The sequence below is a fragment of the Notamacropus eugenii genome, chromosome 2 (genome assembly GCF_028372415.1).
Source record: "Notamacropus eugenii isolate mMacEug1 chromosome 2, mMacEug1.pri_v2, whole genome shotgun sequence".
NCBI lineage: Eukaryota > Metazoa > Chordata > Mammalia > Diprotodontia > Macropodidae > Notamacropus > Notamacropus eugenii.
Window position 1 is genome coordinate 458,872,876 of NC_092873.1, and position 21,307 is coordinate 458,894,182.

A 21,307-nucleotide genomic window follows, 5' to 3' on the forward strand; every position below is an offset into this window, starting at 1 on the left:
TGACACAGTGAACAGAGCGCTGGGCAAGGAATCAGGAAGACTCAACTTCCTGAGTTCAAATCCAGCTTCAAACACCAACTAGTTGAGGGGCCCCAATCAAGTCTCTTAACCATTTGCCTCCATTTTCTCATCTGCAAAATGAGCTGGAGAAGAAAATGGCAAACTACACCAGTATCTTTACTAAGAAAATCCCAAATGGGGTCAACTGAGAGTCAAATAGGACTGAACAGAAAAAAGAAATGAAGGATAAAAACTTACTAACTCCATCTTGCCCCTCCATTTTTGACAACTGGAATTTCTAGGATGGTAATTAGCAATGTTACCATGGAAGTAGAAAGGACTTGAAAGAAATTTTCTGAATCTAAAATCAAAAGGGGAGGGGAAGTGGGGAGAACTCAAGAGTGTCAAGTTTCATAAAACCAAAGGAATTCAAAAGGCAGACTTAAGACTAAGGATATCCACTGGCTGGCCACCTGACACTGCCTTTAAGGGTTTAAAAGGCAAAAGAGGGAAATAGTCCCAAAACTGTGCTAAGAGCTAAAAACTCTTTCTTTATAGGAATAGGGAGGGAAGCACTTAGTAGCAATTCAGCAGACTGACAGACAGCAATCAGTCAAAGCACAATAAGTATTTATTAAGCACTTACTAAGTGCTAGGTGCTTTGCTAGGGATATAAAGATAACAATAAAACAGTCCCTGACAAGGAGGAACATCCAATGGAATTGAAGGAAACAACATACACTACAAATACAGGTATATGCAAAATACTTCCAAGATTATTTGGGGGAGAAGGTACCAGCTCCTGCTAGATGGGCCATGGGGGAGGTCAGGTCAGGAAAGAGTTGATGTAGAAGGTAGTGCTTCTCAAGACTTCACTAAAGTCCCCATCGCCAGGCCAACCAGAGCTGATATTATTTCAAATCAAAAGACACTTAATTGAACAGCATAACTGATATAGAGCAAATTAGACTTGAAGAACCAGCAGCCAATGGCTGAGAGAGAAAATAGGCCAGAGGTGTAGCACGGTGCTGCAGCTGCAGTGAAATCACAACAAAAACGAATGGTATATGGAAATCTGTAAGAGTTGGGAGAGAACAAGTAAGAGCAATGCTGGAGACAGAGAAGGGTTCCAGCAAGGAAATCTCTGGGCAAGAATCTACTCTAACAAAGCACGTCCCCCATGAATGTCACCTCAGTCCTCCCTCACACAAAACAAAGTCAAGTGCAAGTCATGTCATCATTTCTCTGATGGCATGGTCTTCTTTGGCAATGAAGGATGAACACACACACCTCAGTCTAAAACTTAATTTGTTGGTTTGTTTTATGTGTACATGTTCTCTTTTCTTCCATGGTGAACTACCCTTAGGAGAATAAGATCCTCAGGAGGAGAGCAGAGATAGGGATGGGTTTCCTTATTTTTTTGCTATGCTACTTGAGTATCTTTGTCATTGGATGTCTTCTGCTTGGTCTGGTGAAAGGAACATTGGTGAGGACTCATGAGTTGTCCCTTTGAGTAGATATAAATGCAAAGGATGATTTGAAACTAGAGTACTTTTCAGGGGACCTATAAGTGAAGAAAGCAAAGGTTACATATATATAATCTCCCCACTACTCTATGAATCTAGGTATTTTATCCATTTTTGATTTCCATTTCTCAGTCTTTAAAACTGCTTATAATTCAGATTTTACTGGGAACTTTGGGAAAGTTTGATATATTTTTTGAAATGTTTTTAATCTTATGCATTCCATGTCAATGTTGAAGAAACAAGGGTAGTTAAGAAAGGCAGTCTGTCCAAAAATAGCAGTAGCTTTTACTTAAAGGTAAACTGTTCTTTGAGGCAAAATCAATTTGATGATAAAGCAAAATGAAATTAAAAAATAATTAAACATTACTTAAATAATATATGAATATCTGAGATGGAAAACATTACGGGAAAAATTAAGTTAAACATTTCTAAAAGGAAAAATAGCTAATGATCCTAGTTAGGATCTGTGATTAGAGGATGAGGTGCCTTTCCAGGAAGGATATTGAAAGAAAGGTACTATATCAAGTCAGGACTGTCTGAATTACTGGGGCTGCTAGAGGGGGGGTGTACATCTATTAGGAAGAAAGGAAGACATAATTTTAACTTAGAGATTTTCCTTATATGAAATCTAATCTGAACTGATGTAAGTTTTCAAAATGGAAAATGAATTCCCAACTAGAAAAACACTTTGGGGAAATCTTATAGCATAAAGTTGGAGGAAAGGAGAAAAAAGAGGGAAAGAGAATACAAGGACACTGCTAGACTGAAGCATACAATCAGTCTTTGGGACTTGTAAGGTCCTCAGTGACCATCTAGTCCACAACCAAAAAGGGGGTCGAATACTCTTTATTTGAACTCCCTGTTAAAGTGAATATTTTATGCATGCAAATACAGGGTTCAGTGAGAAAACAGAAATCTTGAAAACCTTCACAAGCAGTACCTTAGTAGGTTAGATTTCTACCCATTTTTAAAAAAAAACAACTCAGATGAATGCCTGCATTCCTGACCTTTCCTGGACAACTTTATATGGCTCCAATATTATACTTTGTTTAGTATCTTTCTAACACATTACCATCTAGTAATATGTATTATTAAATACTTGAGGTGTGTTTTATCTTCCTGTTAGACCATAAATTCTATAAGGACCATGTCTTAGCAAAACTCTCTATTTTCCTGAGCATGAAATACAGTGTACTGCACAAAGTAGCTTGATAAGTTAGTTCTTGCTAATACCTCAAACAATGCTTCCAAGACAGATCATGGATTAGTCAACAAGCACTGAGCATAGAGTATATGTGCTAAAATTCCTAAATGAGGCACTCTCTTCTCTTAAGGAGCTTATAGGCTACAAAAAAAAAAAAAAATCACAGGTGCAGCTAAGGGACAGTTATCATTGGTTCTGTTGAAAGCATAATGAAGAACTACTGAATGTTAGCAAATACTGACCAAACCATTAAAGCTTCATCAAATGACAAGCCGTGGCAATATTTGAACTCAAAGGACTGTGGCGGACTCTTTAAACAACATATCTTATTATCTAGATTGAAAAATCATGATTCCAATGTGTAATTCTTTTGTATACAAGGTAAAACAGTGTGGCTTTTGTCATGTAAGTTTCAAGAAACAAGCATTTCTATCAATTTATGATTCTATAAAACAGAATCTATGGCATCAGAAATGTCACAAATGAACTCTGCAATGAGAAAGGGAAATTACCATGCACATGGAGGCGAATGTGCTGTTGGGCTTCTCCTGCTGCATTGGTAGCCACACATGTGTATCTTCCAGCATCTTCCAGCAGGGCTTTGGCAATTTGCAGAATTCGGCCAGAAGACTGCAGCTAATTGGAGACAAAAGAATGACAATGGCTTGTAATGTTCATATTTGAATCTTGAAAAAGGCCACATGGATAAACAAGCTGATCCATGTTAAAAAAAAAACAAACAATACTTAGTTTCGAGAGAGAGAGAGAGTGTACATGTGTCTATGTCAAGCAAATCAAATTTCCACAAATGCGTGTCCAAAAATGCAGTTCTCATTCCTTCTTTTTGAAAACTGACACATTTGTCCTGTTTCAGTCCTGTAGTTGAAATCCCATTCTCTAACACATTTCAGAAATTATTTATGCTTCACCTTGGTCTGGTGATTTCAACTCACTAACAGAGTAGATACCATTTTACCATTTGACCTCATTTATTCCATGAGGTTTTCCCCTGCAAATCCTGTTCCTCCAGTCCAAATACCATTCTCTTTGGAAGAGAAAGCAGAAGCAAGCTAAGAACTGAGTAGTTTAGATTTTTTTTTTATTACATTTTGTTGTCTTGACCCATGGAGCAGTTCTATCCATTCTCTGATCCTCCTTTTGTCCCCCAAAGAGGTGAAATGATGAACAACATTATGAGAAAACAAAACAAAACCCTTTCCATTGTTCTTATTCATTCTCAGCCTCAGTTTTTTTATGAAGAGAAGCACTAGGAACAGGCTGGTAATGCCTTTGTTTGGATCTTCAACTACTCGCCAAAGCTACTGTCCTCTACATGTGTCTAAAAAAACCTGAGCTGGAGGATGATTTTCCCATGTATCCACATCAGATTCTTTAGGTGGTTCTTTTCCCCTCTTCATTAAAAAATTCTGCATGGGTCTTTAGGACTTAATTTTTGAGAACTTCATCCTTAATCTAACATTTTCCATGAGAAATAAACATAGGAAGAATTTCAGAGCATGGGATCTCACCTATCATTTTTCTGACCCCTTTAAAAGCTGTCTTCTTCAAATCTAATATACATGTCAATCAATCATTCAATAAGCATATATTAAATATTTACTATGAGCCAAGTACTTTGCTAAGAATTGAGAACAGAAATAAAAAGGAAAAACAATCCCTGACTATAAGAAATTTGCCTTCTAATGAGGGAGACAAAATATATAAATCAGAAGCAACAACACGCAGTTGATGGAAGGTGAACAGCTAGGTGGTCCAGTACAGAGTGCCCCACCTAGAGGCAGGAAGACATCTTCCTGAGTTCAAATCTAGCCACAGACACTTTACTAGTTTGGGTAACTCACTGAACCCTGTTTGCCTCGGTTACTTTATCTGTAAAGTGAGATGGAGAAGGAAATGACAAACCACTGCAATGTATTTGCCAAGAAAACCTCAAATGGAGTTACAAAGTCAAACACAACTGAGAAACCATTTAACAACGACAATCTTAGCATATATCTAGCTTTCCTTTCCTCTCTGATGAACTCAATAACAGAACTGTCATTTTTTCTTAAGATTCCTCTTGTTTCTCTTTCAGTAAATAATTCCTCCTTGTCAGTCAGAAACAGGGTGAGAAAAGGAGTTCTCATTTGTACTTTATTCATCTTTTAAAGCATGCAGTTATCATTAAAGACAATCACAAATTTATCAGGGGTTCTGTTTTGGCATAGAAAGAGATCCAAAACAGGCCCAGATTGTTAAACTTTCCAGTCATTACAACATCTAGCTTGCTCAGGTTCACATAACTAATGTTTCTAATAACTAATAAGGCAGAAATCAAACCCAAGTCTTCAAATCCCAACCCTCAACCTGCCACAATGCCGAACGTCCTTTGGCAAATACAAGTTGAAAGTTGTTCAGATGTGACTGTTACCTGAAATATTAATCATCCATTTATACCTCTCTTTATGAATATACCTTCTGCTACCATCTCCTCTTTCACCCACTTACCACAATGAAAAGGGCATACTTTTTAACAAGGTTGATCTCTCTACCTGCTCCAGCAATCCCATTCTGCCCTGTCTCCCCCAACAGACTGTTCTCTCTGTAATCACCATTCTATCTTTTATTTTCAGTCTCTCCCTGTCTGCTTGCTGTCTCCCTACTGTCTACAAACATGACCATGTCTCCACCATTCTGAAAAAACCTTCACTTGATCTTTTCATCTTCACCATCATCCTATATCTTTTCTGGCTAACCTTCAAAAGCACCTCTCTCTACTCTCACTCCTTAACCCTTTAGATTCTGGCTTCTAACCTCATCATTCCATTGAAACTGCTCTTTTCAAAGTTACCAATGATCTCTTCATCAGCAATTGACTTTTCTCAATCCTTGTTTTCTGCAGCCTTTGACACTGTTGATCACCCTTTCCTACTTGATACTCTCTTCTCTCTAGGGGCAGCTAGGTGGTGCAGTGGATAAAGCACCAGTGTAGGAGTCAGGAAGACCTGAGTTCAAATCTCACCTCAGACACTTGACACTCACTAGCTGTGTCACCTTGGGCAAGTCACTTAACCCCAGTTGCCTCATCCTGGGTCATCTCCAGTCATCCTGATGAATATCTGGTCACTGGATTCAGATGGCTATGGAGGAGAAGTGAGGCTGGTGACCTACACAGCCCTCTCTTACTCAACACAAAGTCAAGTGCAAGTCATGTCATTGTTTCTCTAATGGCATGGTCTTCTTCAGCAGCAAAGGACAAACACATGCTTCTCTCTAGGTTTTTGAGATGTCATTCACTCTTGGTTCTCCTAACTATCTGACTACTCCTTCTCAGTCTCCTTTGCTGGATCCTCATCTAGATCGTGCCTCCTAATAATAGGCGTCTCACATGGTTCCGTCCTATTCTTTCTTCTTCTCTTTCCTCTTTGCTCCTTCACTTGGTGATATCATCAGCTCCCATGGATATAACTGCCATCTCTATGCTGATGATTCTCAAATCTACCTATCTTGCCTTACCCTCTCTGCTGACCTTCAGTCTCACAGTCCCAACTGCCTTTCAGACATCTTGAACTGGATGTCTAGTAGACATCTTAAACTCAACATGCCCAAAACCAAACTAATTTATCCTTTCCCCTAAACCTGATCTTGCCTATTAATGTCAAGGGCGCCACCATCTTTTCAGTTGCTCAGGACTGCAAACTACATGTCATCTTCAACTCCTCATTTTCTCACCCCCCCCCCCCATATCTGATTTGTTGCCAATGCCTATCCATTTCACCTTTGCAACATATCTTGAAAATACCCTCCTCTTTGCTCTGACGCTGCCATCACTCTGGTGGAGGCCCTCATCACCTCATGCCTGAACTGTTGTAACAGTCTTCATCCTTCATTCAGCTACCAAAGTGATTTTTATAAACATGCAACAAACTCCAGTGGTTTGCTAACACCTTCAGGATCAAATACAAAATCCTGACAGAGTCCTTCAGAACCCGTTCCCTGCCACCTTTTCAGTCTCCCCATCGAACCAGTGACACTGGCTTCCTTGCTACCCTATGAACAAAACACTTCATCTCTCAGCACTAGGCATTTTCTTTGGCTTTTCCCAGGCTTGGAATGTTCTTCCTCCTCATCTTCACCTATTGGCTTCCCTGGATTCCTTTCAGTCCTAATTAAAATCCCATCTTCTACAGGAAGCCTTTCCCTACTCCTCTTAATTCTAGTGCCTTCTCTCTGTTGATTACTTCCTAATTATCCTGTATAAAATTTGTTTGTACATATTTGTTTGATTCTTGTTACCCTCATCAGACTGTGAGCTCCTCAAGGGCAGGGGCCTTTTCTGTTTGTTTCTTTTGGTATCGTTAGCACTTACTTAGCCTAGTGTCTGGCATATGTTAGGTATTTAGTAGAAATGTATTGATTGACTGATGTTTATGGATAGAAGGGCTTACCTTGTCTTTTATATAGCCTAACTCTCAAATTATGTCACTTTGTGTGATTCTGTTTCTGGTCCGGGTATCCAAATCCCATTCGTACACATCATCTTTTTTAGGCTTTTATATCCTGAATCCTCAACCTTCAATTGAAAGCATCATTTCTGACCTCAAAATCTTCAGTTTTTTATGAAGTTTTCCAGCTCTTTAGCAAGGCTTTCGAAGTTCCTTCTGGTAATGTCAAATGCCAGAAGAAAATTGTCAGGAAGCTCCCTATTTTATCCCAGATAAATGCCCTGGAAGGCAGCAGATCTGTTTTTCTTCTAGGAATGGGGGATTCATTAGCCCACAGAGCACTCCTACTCTATTCCCTCCTAAACTACAGTGACAATCTGAGTATCATTATCTGCATTCTTCCATACACTGAACAGAAATCTGCCTCTGTAATTTTGTTTATTGATTTTCTGAGCTAAGTGGAATACATTTAATCCATTTTCAATATTATGGCCCTTGGCCTACTTTTATTTAGCTTAAATTTTTGTTAATCTGGGCATTCTATGGTTTTATAAATACAATCCATTTCATTTAAGTTGCTTGTTTTATTGACATGTGGTTAGGCAAAATGGTTTCTAATAATTTTCTTTCTTTTTCATTAGTTGCAAATTCTATAACCAAAGAAACTGATGTGTTTTGAAAAGAGTTGTTATTCCTCTTTCCCTTGGCCCTTGCAAGTCTTCTCTAGGAGACACTGGAGTTCTTTCAAGTGTTCCTCAGTTGATATGACTTTTATAGTTTCTTTATCATCTTCCCTTTTGGATAAGTTCCAATGTGTCAATATCTTTCCTAATAAATGGGAAGTGAATAGTCCATGTGTGGACTAACTCATTTGTAGTATAATGGAATGATCATGTCTCCATTATATTCATTCATTATATTTCCATTCAGGTGGCCTAAAATGAAATGAGCTTTTTTTTTTTTTAATAGCCTCATCATGTTTTTTTGTTAAGCTTTTAGTTCACCAAAACTCAAAGGACTTTTCAAAGTGAATTGCTGTGTAACGAAATTCCTTACTTTTCTGTACTTACGCTTTTTTAACATAAGTGTACAACTACACATTTTCCCTATGGAATTTCAACCTGTTAGATTCAATTTACTGTTCTATCCTGAGATCTTTTGGGATGCTGATATTGTCACTTGCACATCAATTCACATTATCATACCAATGGAAATTTTTCTTCTGGCTGAGGTACATTCATTCACGTACATTCTGGGTTTAATATATCATAGTCCACATTTTTCCTTCTTGTTTACAAGAATATTATGGGAAATTTTGACAGCTGTCTTACCGTGATTTAGATAACTCATGTCTATAATATATCTCTGTTCTATGAATATCAATACTAAGTATTAACAAAGCACCTATTATGTGCCAGGCATGATATGAGCACACAAAGAGAGACAAAATCAGTTCCTGTTCTAAAGGAGCTCCCAGTCTTATGCAAATCATATGCAAATAGCTATGCGTTAATAACCTATCCACAGATAAATTGGAAATAATATCAGGAGGAGGGCCCTTGCAATAAGGGAACAGGAAAGGCTTCCTGTAGGAGGTAGAATTTTAGCTGAGACTTGAAGGAAATCAGGAGGTAGCAATGAGGAGGGAGGATATGATGCTATTTTGGTATGACATTTTTAATGAACCTGATAATTATGATTTCCCTTTCTAAGTCTCCACAAATTACTTGCTTCATGATCTTTTAAAATGGGGAAGGGAGAGAGGTAGGGATGTTGAATCTGTTATTAATCCACATGGGAATGTAAATAGTTCAGCACAAATCATCAAGACCAAAGCACAGAATGATTTCAAAGACATTCATTATTGAGTGTCTATTTCCTTGTGCCATGGACATATCTTATAGGACAGAGTCAGAATCATCATCTGTGTAGATGAACAAATTTCATTATATGGTTATTACAACCAAATTGGATTATTTAGGACCCTAAGTGGATCCTTTGGCTTCGATTATCCAGCACTGACATTTTTATAAAAATGAAAACAAAAATATCAGATGTGATTTACTAAATAAAGATCAAATGAGTCTAGCATTTGTGATATGGCTTCTTTTCCCCTGATTCTAGAGGAAACAATGGAACTCAGAAATGGAGATAAAATAAACAAGGTAAAATTCTGGTCTTTAAAAATAGGTGGTCCTTGAAGTATCTATTACAGTGATTTTAGTCAGAACTTAACTTCAATAAAATGTCACAATCATATACTGTTTTGGTAAGTATCAAAAAAACAAATTTTGGCCTATTTGGATAAATCTGTAACAAATAAGTGAAAGCACACCAACACTTTTTGGTGGTTGGATAGCATTTTTGTTTACTTACTTTGATGTTTCCCCGGGCAGTGTTCACAGGCTGTCCATCTTTTAACCAGGTGATAGAGGGGTTGGGAATGCCATTAGCTATGCACTGTAGAGTCACAGGTTTGTATATCACCACCGATTTCTCAGAAGGTCCTGTAGACTTGATTGTTGGAGAAACTAATAAGAGAAAATACACATAACTTCCATCATTTAGACTGAAATGTCATGCAAACAATTAGCCCTTCAAGAAAAAACTTTTCTTATTATGTTGTATGTTACATATTATACAATATGGTGCAGATACAAACCTATGTTGAATTTTTATAATTCACATCCAGGAAAATAAATGAGATAACGTACCCCCTTCTCTTTTGGCATAAGTGAGGAATTATGGGTGAGAAATAATACACACACACACACACACACACACACACACACACACACACACACACACACATATATACAGTCAGTCTTGTCCAATGCTCTGGGATTAGTTTTGCTGAACTGTTTTGTTTTCAATTTCTTTTTTTCCTTCTTTGCTATTGAAATGGGAAGGGGAGAGGAACATATTCGTAAGTGAAAAATATGTAAAAACAAAAGATTTCAATACAAATTTTAAAATAAAACAAAGTATATCAATTACAAAGGTCATTGGTCATTCAACCACCAATAGACAATGATTGGAGTAAGAAAGATCTGAGTTCAAAGCTAGCTTCAGGCAGTTACTAGCTGTGTGACTCAGGTTATTTTACCTTGGTCTGCCTTAGTTTCCTCATCTGTGAAATGGGGATGACAGTAGTATCTACCTCCCAGGGTTGTGATGATAGAGTATTTGGAAAGTACTTCACAAATCTTAAAGTGCTATTTATAAATGCTAGCTATTAACTGAATCACTTCTGAATTGTCACTTTAAAGAGATCCTTGTGATTTTCATTTGTCATCATTCTTCTACACATATCTCTGTGTAGTCTGCAGCTGTTGAAGGTAAGTGATATTTTCAGTCATTTGTGTTAACATATATTTATGTCCCTTAGTCACCTGGAATTAGGCTCTTATCTTCTTGAATGCATGATGTTGGTTAATATTTCCTTGTTAACTCTTTATAGTGTGTTATTGTTTGAGCCTTTGCCTCACTTTCCTCAAGTATACCTTACAGAAACTTGAAATTGAAAGCATCAGAGACAATATTATAGATATTAAATGCTACATGAACATTCAATGGTAACTGAAATTATTAACAAAAGAAAGACTTCATGGAAGAGCTGGCCGTTGAGAAAGATACTGAAGGACTGATATGGTTTAGAAAGTCACAAAAGATGGATAATACATTCGAGATCGGTGGTTTAGAGAGGAATGATATCCATAAAGGCACAAAACTAGGAATGAGTACTGTGGGACCAGGGAGAGTAAGGAATACCTCAGAAAATGTAGATGATAAATTTGAATTAGGCCATATTATGAAGAATTTTGAGTGCTGTCTGATGAATTTGGATTTTATTTTATAGACACTGGAGGACAATCATCGGTGGATTGGTAGAAGACATTTCTATAGCTCTTCAAAGTTGGCATGATTCATCCCAATTTCATCTGAACCTCAGAAAATCACTATGAGATAGGTACTTCATATATTATGATTCCCATTTAATAGACGAATAGAACATTGGACTTTAAGTAAGAAAAACCTAGTTCTGAATCCTGTCTCAAATATTTACAAATTGTGTGACTCTGAGCAAGTCACTCTCTCAGTAATTTGTTGTTCAATTGTGTCTGACTACCTGACTCCATGGGCAAAGATACTGGAGTGCCATTTTCTTCCCCGTTTTACAGATGAGAAACTGAGGCAAATAGGGGGTAAGTGATTTGCCCAGGGTCACACATAGTAAATGTTTGAGGCTGAATTGGAACTCAGATCTTCATGAGTCCAGGCATAGTGCTCTATCCACTGTACCACCTAACTGCCTCTCCTTCAGTAACAGCTCATCATAATGAGAGCTCACACTTACACTGTGCTTTAAGGTTTGTAAGGTGCTCTACAAGTATTATCTGGTTTTATCCTCACATCAGCCCTGACAGGTAGCAGCTATTATTTTCTTCATTTTATAAGTGAGGCAACTAAGGCAGAGAGAGATAAAGGGACTTGCCCCAGGATGGAGATCATATGGGAAAGGTCTTCCTGAGTTTAGTTCCAGTGCTCCAACCACTATGCCAACTAGCTGCCTAATTCATACTAATTATTGTTGATGATGATAGCACTCTTTTTACAAGGTTGTCATAAGGATCAAACAACTAATGGGGACAAAACGGTTTTGCAAACCTTAAAGTGCCAGTTATTTATTGTTAATATTCCATTTCTTATATTATTAATAATTCAGATATTATTATATTATCAATAATTCATATATATTATATCAATGACATAATATAACATATTATATGTAGTATGTTATATTTAATATTAACTATAACATTATATTATATAATATATCACTACATTATTTATATTACTATTATTAATATTCCATTCCTTATAGAGGTGACACAATTTTTTGCCAAGTAAGAGGTGAGATCTTCTTTAATGTGAATTACCTCCTCTCTTGACCTTGGACTCTTAAGGGCACCCGTACCTGATAACTACTTCCCAAATGACTCTGGATAAGACAAATAAAATAAATAATGAGGCAATTGTCCCAGAAGAACCTTTCAGTTCCTTTATGGCCCTCAATAATTCCGTGATCTGATCCTTGCTCAAACATACCATGAACTGTTACATCAAATTCTTTTTCATCAGTTCCAGCGGTGTTGCTTGCCACACATTGATAACGGCCTGTGTCAGAGACTTGGGCCTGCGTAATGACAAGTTTCCGTCCATTTAATAAAATCTTGAATCCGTCTTCTTCTTCAATTGGCTGACCATCTTTTAGCCACCTGGTACAAAAAAAAAATCAACATGAAATTCTAGCAAGTTGTCTGGAACAAAAGGCTACTCAGAAAGCATTCATTTTCAAACAAACTTTCAACAAATGAAAGCTTACCCTCTCTAGTATTTCCTTCTAGTTCTTCAATATGTTGACTCATAAACAAGATTCTACTCAAATGGGGATGCCCTACAGCTAAGTAAATTTTTTCTATGCTTCATTGACCAGCTCATGGTTATAATGACACACTGAATAAGACAAATCCTTCCCCTCCTTCCTCTAAGTAAGCCATGCTGTATGATGAAAAGATAATACATACCTCTCATTTGCCAAGCACTGCTCACTAATTAATTCACTGTGGAAATAAAACTGTAAGCAGTAAGAGGAGAGCGTAGCTATAGTTTTTTTGTTATTTTGCTCTTTCATTCTTTTTGGATCACAGACAACAGTCATTATTCTTCATCTCCTATTATTTTCCCCATGTCAGACATTCAGACTGCCTCCCTAGTAAAATCTCACCAGCGTTCTTTAACTATTGTCTGAAACCAAATAGCAGACCTTCAAAAGTCAGGAGCCCAGAGAAAGAGAGGGCAAAGATATTTGTATGGTATCTACTTTAAGTAGGCTTATTTTCACTTAATAATTTACTGCTCATTTCAGAGAAATAAGAAACTGTGCATTAAGACTTTCATCTCTAATCCCTGTTAACTAGGAATGTGATTTCCATCAATAGCTTTTCCTGCCAGATATATTCTTTAAAATGAAATTTCACTGCATGTAACAAATTTGGATACTGTATAGAACTGTCAGTGGAATTTGATGTGTTTTCAGATCATCTTTACCAAAAATGATCCTTTTATCATGGAAATGAAGAGAAATTTATGCAGCTAATTTCAGAAGGTCTTTGTTGTTTTAAATTTTTGTAATTAACTTAAAAATCTTTGCTAATTAGCTCCAACACCATTGCAACAAAGAAGTTGGATATGTTTAGTAGACATACCAAAACCCTTACATGATAGTTGGTGGGGGTGATCCCATCACTTGACAGTCTAGTTCCAACAAGTTATTAACAACCACGATGAAGTCAGATGTTTCATCTCCACCTTCCACAGTTGGGGGTACTATAAGGCGATATAAGAATGTACAATAGCAGAAAATATGTGTAATTATAACTAATGACAGTAAAAATAGTAGAGAAGAGAGATTATAAATATCGGAATAACTTAAACATGGGAGGAGGCTTTAGGTAAATAAAATATTTCTCTATTAAAATTGGCATAGACTGTTTTTTTATTTTTCATAATTCACATTATCATATGTGCTTTTCCCAGTTGCCCTGTCACTGTGGAATGATTGAAGCAGCATGAAACAACACTTATTTCATGAAGAACACACCAAAGTAAGAAAAAATTCCACGGACTTTTGTTGGTTAACTTGATTTGGGGCCAAAGACAATCAATACAAAAATATATTACACACATACAAACATTAAAAAGACAATTGGAACTCATTTGTGATCTCTCCCTGATGCAATAAAATAAGCAAATTGTGGCAAAAGACTTTCTTATGCTTTTAGGGGGAAAAGTGGATGGCTTATTGATTTCCATACCTAAGATATCAACATTGTATTTGATTTCCTTTTCTCCTGCAATACTGTTAGCCACACATACATATTGTCCATGGTCAGCTTCTAGAACATTCATGATTTCAAGCTTCTTCCCACCAGCCACTATGTGGATGTTGTCATTTGCTTTCACAGGTGCACCATCTTTTAGCCAGGTAAGGACAGGAGGAGGGTTGCCAGCTGCTTTACACTCCAGTGTCAGAGAATTACCAATAATCACTTGTCTATTCAGAGGTGTTTCTGAGTTGCCTTCAATAATTGGTGGAACTAAGGAAAGAAATATTTTTAAGGCTATTTTTAATGCAATTATAAAATATTCCTTGGAGAGATGGGAGGCAATTTTTTCCTTAACTTTTTTTTTGTCTCACCAAAAATTTTTCTAATTCCCTTTTCTCCCTAGGGTGTTGAGAAGAGTATTTCATGATTTGTATGACCTACCACTCTACATTTTACTCTAGAACAGGATCTGGCATATTTTACTTGAAAACTGCTATTCAAACAATGAAGGAAGATGGAGAAGTTTTGGGCACCATTCCTTGGCCTACCAACTCAACAGATTTATCAAAAGCCACAATGAATGCTTAAACACTCAGAGGCTAAACCGTTGTCAAAATGAGTAGGACACTAGCTTCTCAGGCCCATGGAGATTTGCTTTTGGCCCACAGCAGAAGATTGATTCTTTTTTTTTTTCTATTCCCTTACATAAAACTAGACCTTTGGAACTAATGATGTACCCTACTCATAGTGCTTTTACAGAAAACCACTGCTTTGTTATCATACCCTTAAGAACTAAAGAAAAGGTAAGAAAAACAAAATTCTTTTTTGCTTTACCATACACATCCACTTCGTATGTTTTTTCAGCTGTTCCAGCAATGTTGGCCACATGACATGTGTATTTTCCAGAATCAGATACTTGAGCATGAGGGATCTGAAGAAAATGTCCTTTATCAATATAAAGGGCTTGTGGATTGGATATGATCAGCCGTCCATCTTTTTGCCAAGTTATAACAGGCACTGGAAGTCCACGTGTTTCACACTCTAGTTTAATGATGCTGCTGATGAGTGCAGATACTTCAGTGGTAATATTACTTCCTTTAATACTAGGTGGAACTACAAAAAAAATAAGCACAAAACCAAAAGTTTTCAAAAACTTTATAACCTTCATGGAATCTTAGTGTCCTATTGAATTCTTTAAGAAAGCAGTCATTTCATCAATACAGATACTTCTTCCATTGATCGGCTCATACTTCAATAACTCCATACTACAGTAGATGGTTCTGTGAATCAAAGTGAACCACAAAATTCATCACTGGACAGGCAACCTTTTGGCCAGTAATCTCTCTAAATTAGCTAAACTGGTATCCTGACAGTTTATCATTGGACCCTTCTAGCATTGTAGAACCTGCTAGCTTTTGTCTTCTGTGCCATGAAGAGGCATCAGAGTGCTACCATATCAGAAGCTAGACAATCACCAATGTTAGTCCGTCTAAGCATGTATTAAGTGTCTGCTAGGCATTGTGCTGATTACTAGAGATACAAAGAAAGGTGAAAGACAGGCCCTACACTAAAGGAGATCATGATCTAATGGTGGAGACAATATAAAACAACCATGTAAAAATAAGCCATATAGGATAAATTGGAAACAATCAACATATTTTATAAAAATCAACACAAATGAAAGGAAAACAGGAAGTCAGTTTTATGGATTGTTAGAGCAGGAAAGAAACTTATAGATCATCTACACTGGAGGTTCTAGACCATTTTTGTGCCATGGCTCCCTCTGCCAGTCTGGTGAAGCTTATAGATTAGTTCTTGTAAAAATATTTTAAATGTAAAATATAGTATACAGGATTACAAAGGAAACCAATTATTCTTAAATACAATTATCAATTTTTAAAATTATTTTTATTAATCTATTTGTTTTTAATTTTCAACAATAACTTCCATATGCTTTAAATTTTCTCCCCCTGCTCCCCCAAGATGACATGCAATCTTATATGGTTTCTATACATGTATTCCTAATAAACACATTTTCACGTTAGTCATGTTGCATAGAAGAATTAAAATGAATGGGAGAAACCATGAGAAAAACAAAGCATAACAAAGGAGAAAATAGTCTATTTCATTCTGCATTCCAACTCCATAATTCTTTCTCTGGATGTGGATGGCATTTTGCATCATGAGTGCTTTGGAAATGTTTTAGGTCCTTGCATTGCTGTGAAGGGATAAGTCTATAAAAAACAGTCTTCACACATTGTGGCTATTACTGTGAATAATGTTCTCCTGGCTCTGCTCACTTCACTCAGCATCAGGCCATATAAGTCTTTCCAGGTTTTTTTGAAGTCTGCCTGTTCATCATTTCTTATAGCACAACAGTATTCCAGTGCATTCATATACCACAACTTACTCAGCTATTCCCCAATTGATGGGCATTCCCTTGATTTCCAGTTTTTAACCAACCACAAAAACAGTTGCTATAAACATTTTTATACATGTGGGACCTTTTCCCATTTCTACAATCTCTTTGGGATACAGCCTTAGAACTGATATTACTGATTCAAAGGGTATGCACATTTTTATAGCCCTTCAGGCATAGCTCCCAATTGCTCTCTGGAATGGCTGGATCAGTTCACAGCTCCACCAAAAATGAATTTCTGTTTCAACTCTCCCACATCTTAAACATTTCTCATTTTCCTGTTTTGTCATGTTAGCCAATCTGATAGGTGTTATGTGATCTCAGAGTTGGTTTGATTTGCATCTCTCTAATCAACAGTGATTTAGAGCTTTTTTTATGACTATAGATAGCTTTAATTTCTTTCTCTGAAAATTACCTGTTCATATCCTTTGACCATTTATCAATTGGGGAATGGCTTGTATTCTTGTACATTTGACTCAGTTCTCTAAATATTTTAGAAATGAGACCTTTATCACAGACACTAGTTGTAAAAATTCTTTCCCAATTTTCTGCTTGCCTCCTAATCTTGGTTGCATTGACTTTGTTTGTGCAAAAACTTTTCAATTTAATGTAATCAAAATTATCCATTTTGCATTTCATGATGTTCTCGATCTCTTGTTTGATCATAAACTCCATTATCCATAAATCTGACAAATAAACTATTCCTTTCTCCCCTCATTTGTCTATAGTATCAATCTTTATACCTAGATCATGTATCTATTTGGTGTGTACGGTGTTAGGCATTGGTCTATGCCCAGTTTCTGCCACACTACTATCCAGTTTGCCCAGCAGTTTTTGTCAAACAGTGAGTTCTTATGCCAGAAGCTGGGGTCCTTGGGTTCATCAAACAGTAGACTACTATAATCACTGGCTACTGTGTCTTGAGTAACCTATTCCACTAATCTATCCCTCTATTTCTTAGCCAGTACCAAGTAGTTTTGATGATTGCTGCTTTATAATACAATTTAAGATCTGGTATGGCTGGACCACTTTCCCTAGCATTTCTTCTCATTAGTTTCCTTGATATTCTGGACCTTTTGTTCTTCCAGATGAATTTTGATATTTTTGATATTTCTACCTCTAGAAAATAATTATCTGGTAGTTTGATTGGTATAGCACTGAATAAGTAAATTAATTTAGATAGAATTATCATTTTTATTATATTATCTTGGCCTACCCACAAGCAACTCATGTTTTTCCAGTTACTTAGATCTGACTTTATTTGTGCAAAAAGTGTTTTGTAATTGTGTTCATATAGTCTCAAGGTTTGTTTTGGCAGGTAGACTCCCCCAAATTTTATATTGTCTACTGTAACTTTAAATGGAACTTCTCTTTATATCTCATGCTGTTGGGTTTTGTTAGTAATATATAGAAATGTATCTTTTTTTAAAAAAAAAAAGCAAGTTCACAGACTCAAAGTTAAGAACTTAAACTAACTCTCTCATTTCAGATGATGAAAACGAGGACTGGAGGAGTAATATGGCTTCCCATAGGTCACAGAGAAATTTAGTAATACACATTCTCATCTGACCTTACAAAGCCCCACCTAATTCAGGTCTCCTTCCACTATACCAAAATTGCTTCCATTTACAATACAATTTTTTTTATCAGAATTATATTAATCATCAAAATCATACGCCTGGGCTGTTACAAATACAATTTCAGGGGCTGATTTAGTTGTACAGTTCTATAGTCATGCTATATGTAAAAATAACTCTTACTAAAAAGCCTAACATAAGCACAAGAAATCTGGATTTAGGCCAAGGGGCAAAATGTCAAATGTCTGAATGAAAAAGTTGGTAAAACTCCTTGTTTTTCCCCCAGGAATAGGTAGGATTTGAAAGCTTTCATAGCCAGCTACTGATGATGACTGGGCCCTTTTGGTTTCTGTCTGTCAGTATATTTTTTGGAACTACTAATGTGTCATATGCTCAGTTTTGCTCATCTAATTGGTGACATGTGTAATTTCTAGCATTCAGTGTCAACATGCCTTATTTTCCTCACCATGTCCCTGAGGACTTACTGGTGGAAAAATAATTCTAGTGGCTTGATCTCCAAAATAGTCTTAAGGCTGCCATCCCTGTGTTATGCCACAATTGCCACAGTTTAAAAGAAAACAAATGACCCACAATATGTTAATATTTCTAAATACTTTATAGAAATCATTCTTAGAATTGATCAAAATTGCAAATAGCCATGGATACAATGTTAGGACCAGTCTAAGAATGGTTAGGGTCAAAGATTAAAACCTAAATATGTTTACTTTGGGATTTTTTAGTGCTTTTAAGAAAAGGCAAATTAAGGTCAAACTTTTAATCATATTTTTCTAAAATAAATAGGCAGCCTAGTTGGCTGAAGTATAGAACTAAAGAAATCAATAAACTTATAGGTTCAATCCATCATGGGTCATGTAATGGCAAGTAAAATAGGATCTTATGCTGTTTTTGTTTTAGTATAATCAAGAAGTTTTATGCCTCTATTTGAATGTGACTGAGGAAATCTTTCCCACCCATTGTCCAGCCTAGGAAGATTTGTAAGAAGGTCCATACCTTTTGTTAATGAGGCGCTGTTTCTATAGGGAGGTGATGCCCTCTGGCTCTAAAAAAAGGTATAAATACTCTGAGTTGAGGTTTTACTTTAGGGCTTAGTTTTTGGTAAGAAGGTCTGAGTGCCAGATGAGGACTCTGGGAAGCTGCTAAGGAGCCCCCTGGCTTTGAGAACCCAGATGTTGTACTTCCCTCTCTGGTAATTATGGTCAGACAGCTGTCTGTCTGTTGAATTATGGTCAGGCAGAGGAAGCCATGTCTGTTGATTACTTTGGGGCTCAGGTTTTGACTCCCCTGAACTAGGTGAATGATATATGTGCTTGATTAAAGTGATTGTTAACCCCTCAAAAGTTGCCTTTCCTTTTATGAATGCAGACCTAAGAATCTGTGACAGCAGGCCCCCCCAGTATATGTTGGGGTGCTTACTGTTGCAGGCCATTTATCTTTTCTCTCTTTGTTCCATACACAAGGATCTACACACTAAACTTCAGCTATTGTTTTAAAAAGTTATAAAAATTTTTCATAAGGGGAATCATTCATAAGAATGTGAATGGTAGGATGTACAATGGCTATTGCTTAAATTCATTCATGAATGAACTATTTCACTTTATTTTTTTAAAATTTCACATTACATGTGACTTCAAGTCAAAAATTTGTGAATGTAGACATTCTCCTGGGAGTTAGATATTTAATGAGTAATCTCACTGACTACATGTAGTTCCTAGATTACAGGTGCATTTAGCCACCTGCTCTATCCACATATCAGTGATTGTGAGAAAAAAACCAACCATCTGTTGGAGCGAATGATTGTGTAATAACCTCAGTGATAAATGCAAGTAAATATTCCTGACAAGGAAACCAAAGGATGAAATCTAACTGTTTGCCTTGGCATCCATCTCTGTAACAAAAACATTTCCTAACATAAGAGGGGGAAAGTACATTTCAAATTAGCACTCAGTGATGCAGGTGTGCTCACTGGGAAGGAAATGGTATTATTTCCTGAATTGTGATATTCAGACTTCACACTTTGATGACGTCTTTGAACCAATAATCTCAGTGTGTTTTATATATTATATGGATTTCTCTTCCCAAAGAGCATGAGGGGTAAACCCCCTCTCTCTTTCTCTCTCTCTCTCTGCTTAAGAATAAAAGAAAGAAAGACTGGGAGAGGAAGAGAGAGGAAGTGGAAGAGAGACTCAAAGACAGAGAGTGAGAAAGAAACTGGGAGAAAACAGCCCATATTCCATGAATATATGACTTTTTTTATACCACCAAAAAGCATTAATCACTGACAAGAACCTGGCAAGTATACAACAGGCTAGAGAAGGCAACTCAACAGCTTAGCAAGATATTGCAAATTGCACTATCGTTTCAGTTTCTGGACTCTGGTAGGAGGCCAATGGTAGCAGAAATGGTTTTGTTTAACTTGGCCACTGATGTGCCTAATCTTTTTCTAATGTTATGCTCTTTTGTACGGGATATATCTTTTCATGGTTGATTTCTTCTTCCATGCTGGCTCTTTTTATAGAACTACATGCATAATCATTGGGCATGAAACCACAGAGCTTTCATTCCCCTAAGTGATGAGCACCATATTCACTCACATCATGAGAAAGTCATATCAATATACTACTGTATAAAGTGAACACAGAATCTAGTTATAGGGAAACCAAAGTTGATTGAGAATACTGAGCATGATTCTATGTATATTTTAGCTTCTAATTATGATAATTATTAAATAGGTATTATTTTCAACATATTATAATTTAGTTATTCCTCATTGCTTTCTGTTCCAATCTTTGCATTTTTTATCATAGTGTTGACTTTCTTTATGGATTCCTTACATGTTTTGGTTTTGGATAAGGGTTAGTGTCTTTGATCTTAGCAGTTTTACACATCTCTTTCCTCCACCTCAAAGTTTTCTGAGCATATTGCATTGATGACAGAAATAAGATATATTCCTTATCATAGGTTCTTGGGGTAAAAGGACATTGGAATAATTTTACCTTTCTTCCTACCCCTAGATGACCAATGCACAGATCTACCACTTCTGTCTTTTGGGGTATGAGGGAAAAGATAAGGTAGGGGAATGAAAAGAAAGGTAATGAGGAAGGACAGGAAGCTTACTCTGTATTGGTTTTTATCTGCTTAGAAGAAAGGAAATAATTAAAACTACCAAGGGAATTCATCACACCTCAACTATGTCCATGATTAAGCCAGTGCTAGAAATGAAGGCCA

General features: G+C 36.6%; 1 protein-coding gene across 3 annotated transcripts in view; it reads right to left on the minus strand.

The window, feature by feature from the left end:
- The window catches only part of HMCN1 (hemicentin 1), a 487,951-nt gene that overhangs the window by 184,252 nt on the left and 282,392 nt on the right, over window positions 1-21,307 (minus strand). For all 3 annotated transcript variants that reach the window (XM_072648379.1, XM_072648380.1, XM_072648381.1), the window contains exons 31-36: window positions 14,900-15,178; window positions 14,054-14,335; window positions 13,457-13,565; window positions 12,285-12,454; window positions 9,552-9,706; window positions 3,243-3,366 (exon numbers count right to left, since the gene is read on the minus strand). In XM_072648379.1, the coding sequence (XP_072504480.1) occupies window positions 3,243-3,366; window positions 9,552-9,706; window positions 12,285-12,454; window positions 13,457-13,565; window positions 14,054-14,335; window positions 14,900-15,178 (1,119 nt within the window). The remainder of the gene's footprint in view (window positions 1-3,242; window positions 3,367-9,551; window positions 9,707-12,284; window positions 12,455-13,456; window positions 13,566-14,053; window positions 14,336-14,899; window positions 15,179-21,307) is intronic.